The 17,466-nt window shown below is 39.9% G+C and overlaps 1 protein-coding gene across 6 annotated transcripts in view; it reads left to right on the top strand.

Annotated features, from left to right (window-relative positions):
• Positions 1 to 17,466, top strand: part of ZNF521 (zinc finger protein 521) — a 279,110-nt gene that overhangs the window by 250,480 nt on the left and 11,164 nt on the right. For all 6 annotated transcript variants that reach the window (XM_019741256.3, XM_019741257.3, XM_074340213.2 and 3 more), the window contains one exon: positions 1,223 to 1,338. In XM_019741256.3, coding sequence (XP_019596815.2) covers positions 1,223 to 1,338 — 116 coding nt within the window. The remainder of the gene's footprint in view (positions 1 to 1,222; positions 1,339 to 17,466) is intronic.

Below are 17,466 nucleotides of genomic sequence, written 5' to 3'. Positions count from 1 at the left end.
TAAGGAGGACTGGATCCGAGATCTCCTCATGATTAAGACCCCTAATAAAATAGTTCTTTCATGTTGTGGCCAGAAGCCTCATAAAATGTGTTAAATGTGTATGGACGTTAGTTGCAAATCTGTCTAAAGACCTCATTTCTTTTTGTTGATGTAGGTAAGAGACAAAAATGCATTAATCATGAACAGTCTGCATTTTCTGTGCTCACAGACCTGAATTGTTTTAGAGTATCTTGAAGTAATTTTATAAATAACAATTAAGGAAAAAAAAACAACCTTCCAATATAAAGCATGTTAGGTGGGAGAGGAAATCTGAGCAGTTTTTTAAGGTAATGAGAAATGTGATTAAAATGTATGACTCATGCGAACAATATTCTAATATTTTAGGTTGGCTGGCAATTAGAATAATTTTAATGATTAGAGTAGAGTCAAAGTCAAATGCCAACATCTTTAATAAATCCTCTCCCTGCCTATACAGATTAATATTGTAGATGCAAACTTTTTTAGGTCACAGTGCACCAGGCATCCATCAGAAGTCAGTTCTGCCAACCCAAACACTGCCTCTGGCATATACAATTTAATTATTAATAGTATGTCTCCTAGGTAAACTGTTACACAGTCTTAGGGCCTTGTTTTGTAGTCATTAAAATTGAACATGTTTATATTATTGAAACCCTTGCATTCAGTGTGTAGGCTGAGTTGATCTTAAAGTATCCAAAGAGAATTTACCTGGGGTTCTGTTTCACATTTATAGACAATGCCCCAGAGTAGCTGTGGGATATAATTTTTAGCATTAACACATTTAAATAGAGAACTGTTTGCTAGCTGTAACTTTGGGCAAATATAATAAACAGGGTTTTGGCATCTATGATTTCTTAACCTGTGGGTTGCTGAGAAATGAGAGTCATTTCTGTTCAGACAGTGTTGTGCATTTGACAATTTTCGGGTTTATTTTTTAAAGATTTATAGGGAGCTGGGCCTCCATAAACCTTTACTTTGGAGCTGTTTGGGTTGAAGTAGGTGCTGGGTAGAGTGCATCTTAACAAAAGCCAGAGACCCAATGAGCAAAGGTGACTCAGCTCTCTCCAGGTCCCTAGCAGTGGTCACACCCAGAAGACGCGTGCCATTCAATCTGCTAAGTCTGGATCTGTTCATGGGGAGTCCTCAACTGAGGGCATTTCAGAAAGAAAATAACCCAAAGCTCACCATTCTTTTATCATTTCAGTATTTGTTCAAGCAAACAAGTTGCAGCAGCATATTTTCTCTGCCCATGGACAAGAAGACAAGATCTATGACTGCACACAATGTCCGCAGAAGTTTTTCTTCCAAACAGAGCTGCAGGTAATGTCCCCATGAGGAGGACTGGGATTGAACTCAGTTGCTCTTATAGGAAACAAGGGCATTTTAAATCTGGATTCACAGTATCACTCACCCTGGGCCACCATGATGCTTCGTGTGTACTGGGGCAAAGGGAAAATTAGAGGCTGGATTAACAGACACCAAAGTAATTTTGCCTCTAGCTGCTGTCAATCATAAAAAGAACTAGAACAGACCTATAATTGGACCTTCTGACCCAGTGTGATAGACTTAAGGGTCAGATTTATTGGACTGTGGGATCATTCACCTCACTTGTCACAGCTTATTCTCCCAAACCCTGTTTTATTCATGTTCTGTTCCCTCTGGGCTCCAGGTTGGATGGATATCCAGGTTATTGTTGTCCTGAGGGGCTTAAAATTGGGAGGAGGGGAAAGAAAAAAGAAGCTGGAATCTTGTCCAGTGTAAGCTTCTTTCACTTAATCAAATAGAATAATTATTACTTAGTAACAGCCTTATAGTTAAAATGTTAACACCCAAAGATAATTGGGTTTTAGTCTTGAGTGTTCCAATTGCTAGATGTGACCTGGCACAGGTCCATAATGTTTCTGAACCTAAGATATGAAGAAATGATAGATAAATTAAATGTAACACGGATGTGTTGTTAGTTAAACATAAAATAATAGGTCTGGTTATAAGGTATAAACTCTAAAATATGATATAAATGTTTGGTTGGTTTTATTATTCTTAGCAATAGACTGATAGTTTAAAATATGAGTAGGAGACCTGGATTCTCTCCCAGAAATGTCACTTATAGTAAAGGGAAAGTAACTCTTGTTTTTTCGCTTGTTTCTGCTACTTCATCTGGAAAATGGGCCTAATACTTATCCTCATTTTTCTGATGAAATTTTATAAATAAGTAACATGTTTTTGGTTAGCCTAGTTGGTGCCCTTGGAAGAGAATGGATTTGAACTCAAAATTATTTTATTATGAACAGTATTATTAAAAATAAATTTATTCAACCTAAAATGGGGTAGGAGTATAATAGTTTTTTTGCATTGACTCCCTTAAACAACCTGAAGAGGAGCTGCTCTGGTTGAAGCAGGGATTCAGAACCCCACCTACTCCTTACCCCATGTCCCATTCTGTGGACCCTGGGGCAGCATTGCACCTCCTTGAGCTCTGGAGAAGGCAGATTTATGTTAATTATGTGTCAAAATAAGGAATTTAGAGTTTATCTTCTCAGTTATCGTTCTGTAAGTGAACAACTAGTAACTTGAGGTAAAATAAAAATATATATGAAAGAATGGGTGAGCCCATTTAATTGAAATCATGTGTCAGTGGACCAAAATTAAAATCACTATTTTATTTTTTATCACGTCTAAATAGAATTCTACTCTGTCACATCTGTTTGTGAATTGACTATAGAAGATAGCCCAAGTTAGACTATTGTTTAATTTATGTCTTACTAAAGTAACTTAAATTTCTGTTTGAAAATACATTCTTATGACTCTGTAGAAGATATGAACAATACACCCAGTAGTACTGCTAATTAGTATTTAAACTGTGAAGCCGAATTAGTAATAGCTTACAATCAAAGTTGTGGACATTCTGTAGAGACTGACTTCTATCAAATGTTCTTGAAAAAAGTTTGCAATAAAATCCCACTTTTATACTTATAGAAATCCCCCCTTACCCAAGGGGAAAACATTCCAAAACCCAGTGGATTTTGGCCTGAAACTGAAGATAGTACTGAACTCTATATACACTATGTTTTTTCTTATATATGAGGTATGTTAAAAAAAAATACAGGGATCGTTTAAATAAAAAAATTATTACAGTAAAAGACAGATTACCATTAATCCCCCTCAAAATACTCATTCTTGCTTTGAACACACTTATCCCATCGTTCTTGCCACTTTACAGTTCTGGAAATCCTCTTTCATGAGTGTCTTTAGTTGTGCTGTTGTGGCTGCCTCAATGTCCTGAATCATTTTGACTTAGGGGAAGAGCCAGAAGTCGTGGATGAATAAGGTAGATGAGGACACACTGTAATGTTTTTATTGGACAGAAATTGCTGTATACCAGAAGCAATGTGTGACACAGAGTATTATCATGATGGAGGATGATTTACAGCACACTTTAAAACACACCTCTCAATCGTAGCCCACACCCAACTGACTGCACCAAACAAGTTGAAACTTGTCACACACTGTTACTGAAGATCCTTGCCTTTCTGTTGAATGGCGCTCATCAGCAGCGTTCACCGTATATTTTGATCATAATAGAAAGGCTTTCTGTCACAGTCATTGCTTCTGGTATGGCAATTTCTGTAAAATAAAAACGTTACGGTGTGCTCTCATCCACCTTATTCACTGGAGCTGGTACCATGCAACTTCTGGCTCTTCCCCAAAGTCAAAATGACCATGAAAGGTAAATGTTTTGGATCGACTCAGGACATTGAGGCAGCCACGACAGCGCAAGTGAAGACACTCACAAAAGAGGACTTCCAGAACTGCTTCAGAAAGTGGCAAGAATGATAGGATAAGTGTGTTTGAAGTGAGGGGGAGTATTTTGAGGGGGATTAATGGCAATGTATATTTTACTGTTACAAGTTTTTTTTATGTAAACATTCACCGTATTGTTGGATCACACCTCGTATACATACTTATGACAAAGTTTAATTTATAAATTAGGCATAGTAAGAGATTAACAACAATAATGATAAAATAAGACTGTTATAACAATATACTATAATGACAGTTATGTGGTCTCTCACTCATAACCAAGAAGGCTAAGTGACTAAAGGGCAGGGAGCAACACAGCATGGATATACTGGGGAAAAGGGACGTTTCATGTCCTGGGCAGGGCAAATGGGATGGCTAGATATTTGATCATGCTACTCACAATGACACAAAATTTAAAACATGAATTGTATATTTCTGGAATTTTTCATTTAATACTTTCAGACTGCAGTTGACAGTGAAAATATATTCTTATGACTCTGTAGAGGATATGAACAATACACCTAGTAGTACTGCTAATTAGTATGTAAACTGGAAAGCAAAACCATGGGTAAGGGGGGACTACTATATTAATAGATTCTAATGCAACTATCCTGATGGTAAAACTTCAATGTCTTTCATTAAAAGAACCCAACACCAAGACAGTGGTGGCCTGTGGCCCGTTGTAGGGCCACAAAACTAAGCAATTAAATACATCCTTCAAGACTGCAGGTTTCTTTTATGGTGTATTTTAGAGTTGCATGGTACATAAAGTAGTCACTCTTTTCTACAATTAGTATAGACCAGTGGTTCTCAAACTCTTTGATCTCAGGATGCCTTTACACTTAAAAATGATTAAGGAACAACGGGCTTTGAGTTATGTGGGTTATTATCTATTGATACTTTCCATATTAGAAATCAAAATTGAGTAGTGTTTTAAACACAAGAATACACAAGCATGTAATTTTACTAGCTGTCAGAGAGATGATGATATCACATGCCAAGTAGCATCTAGAAAACTCTACTGTACACTAATGAAATAATGAGAGTATAAAAGGCAAGTAACATCTTAATGTTATTATGAAAATAGTATTAACATAACAGACCCCCTGAAAAGACCTAGTTGACCCCCAGAACCCCGAAAGTCACACTTTCAGAACCCTTGGTCTAGAAGATATGCTACAAAACATAGGACTCTAAGATCTTAAGAAGTCAAACATCTCTCAAAACATCTCTGACTTATTCATTCAAATTGTGACCTGGGCCAAAATAAGTCTTATTTAATAATCTAAAGTTGTGAGCATTATTTTTTCAGTCTCACAACTCAAAATCATGAATATTTAGTCTTGATATGAATACTTAGGCTTAATCTGTGCCTCTTTCCTTAGGTAAGAGCCAGATTTATGGTTAGTATGTGATAAATATTGCAAAGCTAATATCCACATTCATTGGAATATCTGTGTATGTCTGTTTTCTAAAATCCCCAGTAATAGCAGTAGATTTTAATTTCAGTGCATTAAGAAAAATGGATTAAAATTAACTTTGCTTTTTCTAGTTTTGAATGTGTTTGGTTTTTTATCCTTTAACCTTAGGGGTTCACAGTCCTGTGCATTTGCTTTCATTACTCAAATTATTTTTTACACCTGTGTTTTTTCATGAACGGTCATAAAAGTAGATGCCCAAGAACTGAAACCCTATGGAAATTTGAAAGCATATAGTGTGTTTGGTTCTTATATCAGAGTGAGAGTAATATAGTAAGTTTAGGAACTATGTTGTATCTTTTCATGATGCATAAATTATTTCTTGACCAAAATAAGTAATTTACATTTCTGTCACTATTTATACCCAGTTAAAAACACAAAAGCATCTTTTTGTGGAGAGAAATGCTTTGTTAGTTATAAAATTATATAACACACACACGCACGCACACACACACACGTACACATGTTATTTTCATGAACATTGCCTACAAGGCCATTCAGAATTCAGCTAATTCCTCATTATACACTGTCCATCTTCAGAAATATCAAGGACTCAGACATAATCCTTTGGACATCACAGACTACAATTCCTTTTAGAATTAAGCACAAAGAAACCTCTATTTCTATGGAACACTCAATCTAGGACACACCTATTCTTCACATGACCCCTAAACCTTTCTGACCTAAAGTTCTATATGCCAGTCCAGAGATAAATGGTGTATAATTTTTGGCAGGATGTAATCTTTTCCTTTTAGTAGAGTTTTCTCCCATTTTTGCAAGAAATTCTAAATACTTCAAAGGCCACCTAGCATGCTGGTAAGGAAGATGTGCTTTGGAATAAGAGTGCATTATTTGAACTAAATGAACATTTTGTTATTTTAAAAGCGAATGAATATGTTGAATGTTTCACATGTTTTCCTAATAGACCTCATAACTTTTTCTGCAGAACTTAAGGAAGCTGCTTTGAGAGAGGGATGGTGTGGTCCAAGAATAATATCCTACAATGCATATTTGTATCCAAAGTGGTTTATACAGGTGTGAGCAAGTGGTGTGTTTGTAAAAATTCTGTTGAATAGGCCACTTTCTTCCAATATAGTAATTACTGTTTAATTGGTGCTTCTAGAAAAGCTACAATTCAATGGCAGTGATCAAATCATCCTCCTCCAACATGTCCCCATAGAAAGTTCCATCAAGCATCATGTTATGAATTTAATGGATATAGAGGGAATTCCAGCAGTAGGAAGAGAGGGAATTGGCCTAAAATTCAGGGGTGTCCAAATTTTTTTCAACGTTTTTTACCAAGGGCCATATGCGGTAAAATACACAAACAGCTGGGCCACTCACTTGAGGTGAAGTATGTATTGCCTCACCTGGTTTATTTAAGTAAACTAAATATATTTTTGGAATTTGCTGCGGGCCAATACAAAATGGATTGCGGGCCGCAGTTGGCCCACGGGCCGCAGTTTGGACACCCCTGGCCTAGATGAACGTTAGGCTCTGATTCTGATATTTCAATTCCTTTTATACATCAAAAATTATTTTGATACTCAGCCCTTCTCTTCATTAACTCATGAATACAGTTGCCACATTCAAAATAGAGTAGTGATTTAACATTCTGAGGGATATACCACGACAGTCAGATATCACTAAAGTTTAAATATGTAATTGGCTCTACAGCTGTTTGCTTTTCTTCTGAAATCACTTTGCCACCAAATCACCTGATTTTGATGCATATTTTTCGCATCACAGCTTAACTGATGCTTAAGTGTTACGGTCATATTTCTGAAAGAAAAATGAATGACTGCATATAGGGTAGGAAGTATGAGACAACAATACAGCATTGAAATGTGACTGCTGAGTCACTCACCAGGTCACTCACTAACTTAATATGTGCTGAGTCATTTAAGAATCCTGTTAATAGTCCAGTCACAAGTGCTATCTCTACTATATACTCCTATCATCCCAGTGCCATTATTAGATAAGAAAATATATTTATTAATTAAAAATATAAAAATAGAATTTCATCATTTTAAGTTTACCATGATCCCAAGCATTCTATGACATATCAAAATAATTATAAGCATATCATATTTATAGTCTACTAGAAAAGATAAATACATATATAATTAACTATTATATGAGGTACATGCAAAAAATTGTTATAAGCATTCTGAGAGAAGATGTTTATTCTCCAGCTAGGAGAACCAAGAAAGCCATCATCTGGTCAGCATTCGAGCTAGTTTGGAAGGACGGATATAATTCAGATATCTGTGAAGGTGGGAGAGTTAGCCACTCATAAAATCTCAAATGGTTAATGGTTTTAAAATAATACAGGTGACCCTTGAACAACGGGTTAGGGGCGCCAACCCCCCCCCCCCCCGCACAGTCGAAAATCTGCCTCTAACTTCTAACTCCCCCTAAACTTAACTAAGAGCCTACTGTTGACTGGAAGCCTTAGCGATAACAGAAGCAGTTGATTAACACATGTTTTGTGTTACATGTATTATATATTGTATTCTTATAATAAAGCTAGAGAAAAGAAAATGCTGTTAAGAAAATCATATGGAAGAGAAAATACATTCACAGTGTTGACTGAAAAAAATTCACACATAAGTGGACCCACATAGTTCAAACCTGTATTATTCAAGAGTCAACTGTAGTTTTTTAATGTTTTATTTTTTTTTAATTTGTTTTCTTTTGCTTTGATATCCCTATAGGCAACTTAATACAAGGGAAAGACCGTGAGTTGTGGAAAAGAATCACCAGAGTTTAATTTTGGTCACTGCCACTTATAAACTGTTGACTGTGAGGTTCAGTGTTATCATCTGTAAAGCAGGCATGTAGGGGATGACAGCATCATACCCAGCTCCCAGGTCCTGGTGGCAGTGCCATGGAGTAGATGAGACTCAGCACAGAGTGCGGAACAGAATGGCACCAAGTGAACCCTGGTTCCTTGGCCCTCCCGCTGCTCCCTAATGCTGAGCCAAGTAAGCAAAATCAAGATTCGTCATTCCTTGGAAATACAATCTCTATTTCGCACATGTCAGAATATTCCTTGGTTCTCTGTTCTAGTTCACCGGAATAAATTTCCAGTTAATCATACCTTGACATAGTTTCATGTTAATTGGTTTCTAGATAAAAATTCGTGTTTTTAAACATTTACCTTTTACAAGGGATTAAAGAGTCTTGGGTTTCTCTTTGTTCTTCCTTTTTTAGCATATGACTATAAAACGAAACACTTACGTTTGTTTTCACAATGCATTTCAAAACAACCTGACCCTTCCCCTCACCGTCCAAAATTAAGGACCTGTGGCCAAAAGAAAAAAGTTTTACCTTGCCCCTCTATGAAAAACAAGCTAGGATCTGGATGTGGTGTGGGGAAAGCTTTGCTTTAGTTTATTTTATTTTCGTATTTTTCTCCTAGTTAGGCTGTAATCTTCTTTTGCAAACAAGAGGAATGGAAAAGTGTGTGTTACTACCATAGCACTTCTGAAAGAGGTGCCTTTCAAGCAATTTGCTCCTCATATTCATCTTCCCACAATTTTTCTCTGTTTTTCAATTGTTCTGTTTTTAGTTCTAACAGAGCTTGGAATTTCTTTCATTATCCCCGCTCTGATTCTAAGCCTCAGAATCCAGTGCTGCCGTGCCTCTTGTCGTGTGTCTTCCTTTGGGACCCAGATTGGGAAGATGTGCCCATTACTCTGTCTGGGCCTGGTAGAGCTGGGTTCCATATTGGTCATTTGGGAGGGCAGTGTGGGGGTGTATTTCCTGCTTCTTCCTGGGTGGTCTGTGCCTCATGCCTTAGGTCTCCATTTCCTTAGCTCCATTGGATCTCTATGTGTCTCCTGCTCTTGGGGCTGGAATCACAGACCCTAAACACATCACATAGACTCAGAGCATGAGCGTAAATTGTGTCCAGTGAGCATATGGTTCTGGAACTAGTCCATTTCTGCACCACCTCACTCCTCCGCTTTGTTGGCCTGAGGGGCTTTTGAAGTAAATTGGTGCTACAGCAACTTCCACTTAATTTGCTCAGTGGTTAAATTGATCTATCTCTTTTATTTGATCGGATCTCCAGGAACCGAATCATTTGCATTGATTTATTGATTGGTGCTATGTTTTCACCATTAGTTTTGATCACTTTCAGCTGTTAATATTGGATAATTCAATCAGGATTGATTGGCCTTACCATTGAAGGCAGAAAGTTAATCATATAGGACAAAGAAACAGCACACGGCTAACCCCAGTTTGTTATTCTCTCTTCCTCTCTCTCTCTCTCTCTCTCTCTCTCTCTCTCTCTTCTCTCTCTTCCTATCATCTATGCAGTAGCACAGAACGTGGGCTTTTCTGAGCAAAGAAGAGAGTTTAAAATTTGATAGAATTCATATTGCAGCTAAAGGTGAGGTAGCTTTATTTTACTTTTTAATAAAACTGCATCTAGAAATTAAGCAAGCATACAGAAAGATAGATAAGCCTGATTGTCACAGTGAACTCATTGGACTAAAAGAGTAAATGTATTTTCAATTACCCATTTTGTACCAATAAATGTCTAATCTGTGTGTGCTTGTTTGGAGGCACAACCTGGGCTCACCTTTCCCTAAATTTGGCCCTCACTGCTTCACCATGTGTCCTGATAGTCAAATTTTCAAGAATCAAGTGGTTAATATGCCTGAAGTAGGTGCAACAGAGGTAATTGCAATAAGCTGAAACCACTTTATTTACATTTGAATTGTTTCTACAGCACCCCAGCTCAGTTTTTAAAAATTCTCCATCCATTAATTTCTTGATGTTCATATCGATGGCTGGTTTTTGCTATTAAAAGAGGGAGAACCACCTCCTCATTCTAGGACTCATTCCCTCCTCCAACAGCCCTGTTGTTAGCGATCTGCCATTACATTATTTTTTTGTTCTGGCCCAGAGTTGACGACAGATGGCCATCTCCGAACTGCCATCAGTGCGACTTTATGGAGCATCCAGCTAGGGTGTACTGAAGAGCACTGTGGCCAGTTCTGCAGCCCCCTCCCTCCCAGCCCCCTGGAAATGTTCATCACCTCTGCCACATTCTGCTTTGGCTGGGCTTTGCTGGCCCTGCGATCTTCTGTGTCGCCAAGACAGCCTGCTGCCACCCAGCACCAGATCTGCAACCATTAGGAAAGAGAAACTCGGGGCATGATTGTCCTGTAAAGACAGTGCTCGGTCTCAGCACCTTTGTAGTCAGATCTTTTGCAGAGAGCTGGAAATCCACATTTCTAGAACATTCTGCAGTCCAGAGAGGCATGTTGAATTTCCACATGTGCTCCTAGTTTAGATGTTTGTTCCACACATGGATCAGTTTCCTCACGTTAGCAGAGGAAAAAATGCCAAGAATAGACCTTTGTGTTTACAAACTTTTATCCGATTGTGGGTAAACACCACTTCCATATCCAACTGTTGTGACAATTAGAGTAAGAGAGAAACCGTAGTAATCGTGGACTTCAACTATAAATCCCCTGAAATGAGCAAGCAATTCATCCTAGCATCTTCTGGTCCGTGGATGTAGCAATCCTTTGGACAGCCACGTGAAATGAGCTGTTGCTGTGCATTTGGAGAAAGATGGATAGGCTGCCCTTGATTGAGTTTGCTACGGCAAGGCAGTCTCGGAGCCAAGCGTGTGTTTTAAGAGGAATTCACATTTGTATCCTTTATTGTTATATTTGCAGTGCATCTACAGCTCGTAACAGGCTCTGCCCTGCAGCTATGGAGGAGTAAGTTCCCCGTGTTGGAGAGAGAGCAGTGTTCTGTAAAAGCCTGAGCTGTGGCGGGTGAGATGAATAGTGCTTAAAAGCAGGGCTCGCGGTGCTGTCATTTAGAACAGCAACTCGGAGGCTTAAACGGGAGTGAAAGGCAGGGTAAATGAGTCCTTTAAACGTGGTGAAATTTTAAACTGCCTAAAATAACAGGCCTCCTTCATTGATAACTTCATTGAATGAGTGAGTGGGGGAACAAAGTGGGCAGGAACTGCTTTCCCATAAGAGGAGAAAGTTTGCAAAAGGGAGGCTTTTTCCTTGTACCCAGTGTGTCTGGGAGGTGGGCCTCTTTCTTTGTGGGGGGGGGGGGGGGAACCTCCTGCTTTGATGCAGCTCCTCTGCTGGCAGAAAACCATCTTCCACTGGAAACTCGAATTGCCTGTAAAAGGTTTCCTTTTTTACATTGCCAAAACTTAATTTTATAATTATCTGACTTACACCACTGGGCACATCTGCTAAGTTTGTGTGCCTTCTAGACACATAAAAGGCTACTGTGATACCATTAAATATCAGCAGTGTGCTTTGCTGTGCTTTGAGTTTATAAGGGTGAAAGGTGATTGTGCAGGAAAATAGAGCAGTCTATTTGCTGTGAGCCAGGCACTAAGACCTCACTCCCATACTCAGTTATAATTCATGACGGTACTGGTGGGGTGCCCTCATCCCTCTGTGGAGTTAATGCATCTCCACTGAAGCCTGCTGAGAGCACCCTGCGTCCCCGCCCACCATCTGTGCCTTCACTTGCCAGCTTTCTCTCTCTCTCTCTTGCTCACTCTTTCCTGGGATCTCGTGGTGTTAAAATTGTTGGGCTACTACTGCTTTGTAAAGGTGGCTCTCCAAAAGGGGACTGTCATTTAACTAGGGGAAGAGCTGGAAGGAACACATTACAGTGTTGTTTATGTCTCATTTAGAAAATGTCAATTAGAAAATGGACAGGGAAACAGCAATTGCCTTAAACCAACAGCCAACTCTAGGAGCAGACGATGTACTGCCAATCACCAATTAGTAAGAGGCACCCATGGCCTGAACGTGGTGGGAGGCCAGGGAGGCCACACAAGGTGTGCACGACCATCCAAGTTAATCCTGTTCTGAACCTGAGTTCAGAGTCTGGAGGCGAATCTGAGAAATGTTTGCCCATTCTCTCCAGTGGCTTGGACCATCCAATGATGTGAGAGCCAACCCAGTGCCCACATGCTGCCCCCATCTGTGATATGATGCCCCCCACTCTGAGAACCAGAGCTAATTGCCTTGGGGCTACCCAAGCCTCAGCTCAAAATGATCAAACCCTGGGCTTTAGAGAGCCCCACTTAAAATAGCTGGGGTGATATGTGTGGCACAAGCCACCTTCTGAAGTTGAATGAGCAGAGGTGGCCCAACCCACTGTAGCTCAGAGCTTGCGGAGGTTTAATAAACCTCCCCACTCCCATCGCCACTCCCATGCTCCCCCGGGAGCCCAGAGGGTGCTGGGACGTGAGGGTGGTGTGTGTTAAAACAAAAAGTGGAACCACCTTGTTACTCAGGCTGACTCACCATTAATTTATGGTGTTTCACAATATGTGCTCTTAACATAGTCCGTTGTTAGTACTCCTTTTTTAAAAGATAAATCAATTCCAGGCCCGAAATGCCAGTGTATGAATTTAGCAGATGTGATGCTATAATGGGGACCTACTGTGTTATAAACTGCAGAAATGGACTTTTTATGCTTTAGTCTCAGGCTTATTCCGAAGAGGCTTTCGAACTAAAGCGGCGAGGGGAGAGGTCACACATTAAGACAGTAGCACCCACACGTAATTCAGCCTTGTGTGTAATTGGTTCAGAATCTCATCCTGATGTCTGGGTGGCATTAGTCACATCGTCTCGCTCACCCTCCAAAGGAAAAGTAGGGCAAGAAAGGCTGTGCTCACTGTCCAGGTTTTCTTGGGTGAAAGATCACTTTGAGATGACACAGCTGAGTAGTCAGCCTGAAATCCTGGTTGGTATTTTATTAATTTTGCACCAAGATAAATCCTGAAATTCTGACAAACTCCATGACAGGTGAAATTCCTTCTTGCAGAATCTGCTCAGCAAGAGGCTGCTCATTTCGTTCTGTTCCGAGGCAGGCAACAGGAGGGCAGCTTTATAATCAGCCCTCAAAGGACCCCCAGCCGCCCCAGAGTCTCGGGCTGATTGAATAACTCCTGGGCCTCTTCCCCTAGGCCTCCATCAGCGGGGGTCCTGTGGAAAGCAATCTCCCGCAGACTGGCACTGAAGTGAGCTTTAAACCACCATTTTCTGCTCTCCAGAGGAGCCTGGAGTACTAAAAGATAGATGGACTGCAGATATTTTATGAGAAACTGTCAGAAGAAGAGCCGAGTAAATGTTTTTTTTCTTCTTCTTTGAGTCACACACTACATCACTGTTGAATTTCTCCCAGCATCTTTTACATTTAAAGTAAGAAATTAATTGGTTGCTAACCTTTAATTCCCCCTCCTTCTTCTTCGTTGTCTTCCTCCTTCTTTTTTTCTTAAATATTCACACAGAGGCCCTTTGCTTAACCACAGTTGCAGAAAATCAGTACCATTTGCAATGAAATATTTATAATGACAGAATGAAAAATTGGATTCATTTTCTGGACTGTAGCCGAACAGTCTGCAACTTTGTGCAGCATTGTTGAGCATGTCTCATTCCTCCCTTTCGTTGGAGTCTTTTTCGAAAACATGCCACGTGTATACTTACCTATGCTTTGGAGGGGTGCCTACCAAAACACAGACCCCATTTCTACTCTTTAAAAAAAGGAGTAGAAATGTTTGCTGCCATGTGTGGGCACGGCCTGTGAAAAGGTAGAGAGGTATGAACCGCGTCTGTAGGGAAGAGCTGGGGGAAGTTCATAAGGACTGCAGGAGAGTCTGGTCTGCACTTTGTAGCAGAGTACAAATAGCAGTGAGCCTGCTTTAGTATCGTGAGGCAGATTTGTAAGGGGTAATGGGAAGGTGGCACTAAGGTGTGTAAATATACACTGACTCAGCTCATCGTCTTTCTTCCCTTTAGTGTTAGCGGCATAGGCTTTCCTTGTCACGTGACCCTCATATTCCAAGCTGCTTTCTTTCTAACCAGGGTTGATGATTGCCTTTTTTTTTAAGAGAGAAAAGACAAAACGGTTTTGCTGGGACAGTCCAGTGTTGTATTTCAAACAAATCCGGCTCCAAGTGCAGCCACGATACATTCATTCTTATTACAGGAAGAGATTGAATCCAATTGACTCTGTAGCAAGATGCCTATGAAGTAAATTTCAGCCAACCAAATACGTTTTCACGTACCATTCCTCAGACAGGCCAAAAAAGCCTGCCCACTTCTCCACCCATTGTGGCTCGAGGATAACAAGGGATTACACTAAGGGGGCCTTCTCATGCTCCCATTGCAGCCCTCTGGGTTAACCTTTCATTTGTCCCCTTTTGAAGCAACTGGCTTTAATTAGTTAGTGTTGTTTTCTTTGGGTGGCTTTTCAAAAGTGAAAACAGTTCTAACAGATTTAAGCATGACTAAAAATAGTCGTGCTGAAGCTCAGATCTTCAGGTTTCATTCACTGACTTTGCATCCTGCCCTGCCAACTCCACCAGATCAATAATCCGTATTTTATTGTATAATAAAGGCTGCCTATAATTGAATTAGCTCATTCATTCCATCTGATTAGCCTTATTTTATTCATGGAGAAGAAAAATAATACAACTTACCTTCACTGATATATCGCTTTATGTGAATGTAAAAGAGCTTTCAGCACTATAAAACAAATGTAAGGATGATAGACAAGTAATTTCAATATTTGTTCCTAGGAATAATACGAATCCCATCACACTGCATTTTTTGGTGATTCCTTTAATGTCCGCATCTACTATTGTGTCAGCGTGTCCTCTAGTCATCCTGGTGTGAATGCTGTAACAGGTCCCTCTTCTGACCAACAGCAAGAACCCCACTCCAAAACTGAGAAACAATGGGGATGTCCTTGGAGATTCACCTCAAGAGATTTCACCCTACAGTTGTTTCCTTTTATCCATCCGTGGAGTACCATTTTCAATTTTTTTGAATGCTTACTCTATTTTCTTTAAAACACAATCTTAGCACTAATTTGGACTGGGGTGATGAGAAACACTGAACAGGAAAGGATTCATTCATTTTTGGGGTCTCGATCCCCATGTGTAGTACAACTTGTGTGTGACACGTACTTTCTGAGAGGTTTGGCGTTTTTCTACAATTTGTCTTTTCATTGCATTCCAAAAAAATGATTTTGAGAAATATGCTGACAGTTCAGCATGAAATGATGTGTGTTCTGACACAAACTGCACTGTAGCTTAGGAATCTAGCCTGAAGTTATTTTACTGTAGCATTTCTTTGATTCTTTGATTCAGGGGAGAAGAATTATTTTCCTTAAAAATGTGTGTTTTAGGATGTGACAATAACTTTTCTCCAGTGCTGTGCATGGTTTCAGCAGATTGTTTCCACTTAACCCTTATCATTGCTTTCTTTCTTGAGGACCGAGGTTAAGGGGAAAAATTTTTTTTACATTAGTTTTTCAACAACTTAAGTGAGTCTGAAATATATACCCAAGTAAATGAGAACTATAATAGTGGTGTGTTCAGAGTCAATCTCCTCTGCAGACCAGGAAAGGAACATTGAATAGCGTTCATTTATGTACTGCCAGATGTATTTCTGCATGTGACATGGCTTGCCGAACCACTTTGAGTGATTTTCAGCATTATTAAGCAGACTCACAAGATCAACAGGCCTCATGACAGAAGTAAAGGGCCATGTGGCAGAAGTCCTGTTGAAGGAAAGTTGCATGGCATACCTCATCCTCAGAGACAGAGGCACCCAAATGCAGACGTTATTTTAATCCCTGGGATACCAGTTCTCTGGGAATATTTCTCTTCCTCTTGTCCAGCTCCTTCTGTGTTGTGGCTGGTTTGCATTTGTGTTTGAAGTGCCAGGCGGTTTAATGAAGTTATTCTTTTATAAATTTTGCAACACTGAAGCAAGCATGAGGGCTTTAAATTAGAATAAGTGCCACTTCTGGCTGGCAGGTTCCTTTGAGGGCTGATTAGAGTGAGGCCTCCTGTCGCCGGGCCTTTATGCTCGGCAGTGTTGCTGTGTGTACTTGTTTACAGCTCACCTTTGAATTTGCATGAGTATGCACCATGCCTGCTGCCTGGCCTAGGCAAAGTTGTCTCTCTTCCAGGATCATGTTAAATACTTCACTTTAAAGAGTTATTTTTTTAATTATATTGCTTTATGCTAATGAATTAAAATTAATCTGGAGTAGCAAATTATATAAGGATGTAAGGGTTATAGATTACCCTCACCATAGCTACAGCACATCTTTGTGTGGGAGAATTAAAGGGCTGTCTTTCTAGTAGCTCTGTGCACCACGAGGGGTGAGGAAACTGTCCCACAGAGACCTAGAAGCATTGCCAGGAAAGGTGCCGGGAAGTGGGAGGAAGGTGGGCGTTTCAAGTGTGGGCTTCTGAAGCATATAGAGGCTCATCCTGGCTGGGCGGAGAGTGGGAGCAGCTCTGCCATTTTCAGACCTGAAAGGTTCTGAGACAAGAAGCGATGATGGACAAGAGAGAATACAAATATATCTTAAGAACTGACTAGTTTCCACACGGGATAAGAGGTGCACTTAAGCATTCCTGATTTCTTGTGTTTGCTTGTGTGAACTGGCTAATAAATGGGTGATTTCAGGGGACCAGGAGGCAGGAGGTTGTTCAAGAAAGGGGGCTTGAAACTTTCTACCGCCCACAAAAACATGCAGGGGGAAGGGAAAGGAAAGAGAGCAAGCAAGGAAAAAGAGCACCAAAGTTGAGTGTGAAATTTTTCTCCTCTCACCAAACCAGGATTTTTTAAAATTTAAAGTGAGAGACACCCAAATAGAATTGGATTTGTGAAATATTTGCATTTTAAAAGGAATTCCTTAGAATTCAAAACAGGGCTGCTTGGGGCTCCTTCTAATTGCATTCTGCATGCAGGAATATGAGCCCGAAGGGACAGAAGGATCAAAGGCGAACACCAGGGCTTTTACCTGTAGAACCCTTACACGTATGTAGCTTTTTCCCCATCTCCACAGCACATGCACCAACATCCAGCTCAGACCTGCACACACACACAGGTGCACACATGCCTATACACACATCCTTACACAGGTTAATTATGTAAATTATGTAACTCAATACATTGCCCTTCTACAGTCTTATTCTCTTTATGTATATTTCCTAAAGCAAATGCCCTAGTAGACAAACATTTGGTTGCTTATGACGGAGAAAGATATTTTTCTGTTCTTGATGATTTATTACTGTTCATGTGAGTTTAACCTCCTAAAGAATGTGGCAGTGTTTTTAATAAAAGAAATAATGCAC

Source organism: Rhinolophus sinicus, chromosome 4 (assembly GCF_057876585.1).
Source record: "Rhinolophus sinicus isolate RSI-liver-muscle chromosome 4, RSI-T2T, whole genome shotgun sequence".
Taxonomy (NCBI): Eukaryota; Metazoa; Chordata; class Mammalia; order Chiroptera; family Rhinolophidae; genus Rhinolophus; species Rhinolophus sinicus.
This window is presented reverse-complemented; position numbering and strand designations above follow the sequence as displayed.